The sequence below is a fragment of the Camelina sativa genome, chromosome 11 (assembly GCF_000633955.1).
Source record: "Camelina sativa cultivar DH55 chromosome 11, Cs, whole genome shotgun sequence".
Classification (NCBI taxonomy): domain Eukaryota; kingdom Viridiplantae; phylum Streptophyta; class Magnoliopsida; order Brassicales; family Brassicaceae; genus Camelina; species Camelina sativa.
Genome location: NC_025695.1, coordinates 49,124,251 through 49,125,146, shown reverse-complemented (window position 1 = coordinate 49,125,146; position 896 = coordinate 49,124,251). Strand labels below are relative to the sequence as shown.

At 46.5% G+C, this 896-nt stretch overlaps 1 protein-coding gene across 1 annotated transcript; it reads left to right on the top strand.

The window, feature by feature from the left end:
• On the top strand, nucleotides 49–889 carry LOC104727323 (transcription factor HEC1-like). The gene has a single exon (XM_010446395.1). It carries the CDS (start codon nucleotides 125–127, stop codon nucleotides 869–871), a length of 747 nt encoding a protein of 248 aa, XP_010444697.1. The 5' UTR covers nucleotides 49–124; the 3' UTR covers nucleotides 872–889.

Here is an 896-nt window from a genome sequence, read left to right as displayed (position 1 = left end):
CTTTCTCTCATCATCAATCATCAATCACCTAAAAGAAAAACCCTAAAATCTCGTTATGTAAGCTTTTTACCAGTTTCTCTCCATACCCATTTTACCAGCTTCTCCATATCCTCTCTCTCTCTCTATGGATTCTGACATAATGAACATGATGATGCATCAGATGGAGAAGCTTCCTCATGAGTTCTGTAACCCTAATAATTCATCTTTCTTCTCTCCCGACCATAACAACAACAACACTTACCCTTTTCTCTTCAACTCAAGCCATCACCACTCTGATCACTCATTGACCAACGAACCAGGTTTCCGGTACGGTTCCGCAGGTTTACTTACTAACCCTTCTTCTCTCTCTCCCAACACAGCCTACTCTTCCGTTTTGCTCGACAAAAGAAACAACAGTAACAACAATAATAACAGCGCGAACATGGCGGCTATGAGAGAGATGATCTTTCGCATCGCCGTGATGCAACCTATACATATAGATCCCGAGGCGGTTAAGCCACCTAAGAGGAGGAACGTTAGGATCTCGAAAGATCCACAGAGCGTGGCGGCTCGGCACAGGAGGGAGAGGATAAGCGAGAGGATTCGGATTTTGCAAAGGCTTGTTCCCGGTGGGACGAAGATGGATACAGCTTCGATGCTCGACGAAGCTATTCATTATGTAAAGTTTTTAAAGAAACAGGTGCAGTCGCTGGAGGAGCAGGCAGTGGTTGGTGGCGGCGGCGGAGGAGGAGGAGGACCAGGAAGAGTTTTGATCGGTGCCGGTGGAATGACGGCGGCTAGTGGTGGTGGCGGCGGAGGAGGAGTGGTTATGAAAGGGTGTGGGGCAATGGGGACTCATCAGATGGTGGGTAATGCACAGATTCTTAGATGATGATTATCATTTTATTATTATAATA

What these genes read in the sequence shown, in the direction of transcription:
- LOC104727323 (XM_010446395.1), top strand. Translation starts at nt 125, where the DNA reads ATGGATTCTGACATAATGAACATGATGATGCATCAGATGGAGAAGCTT.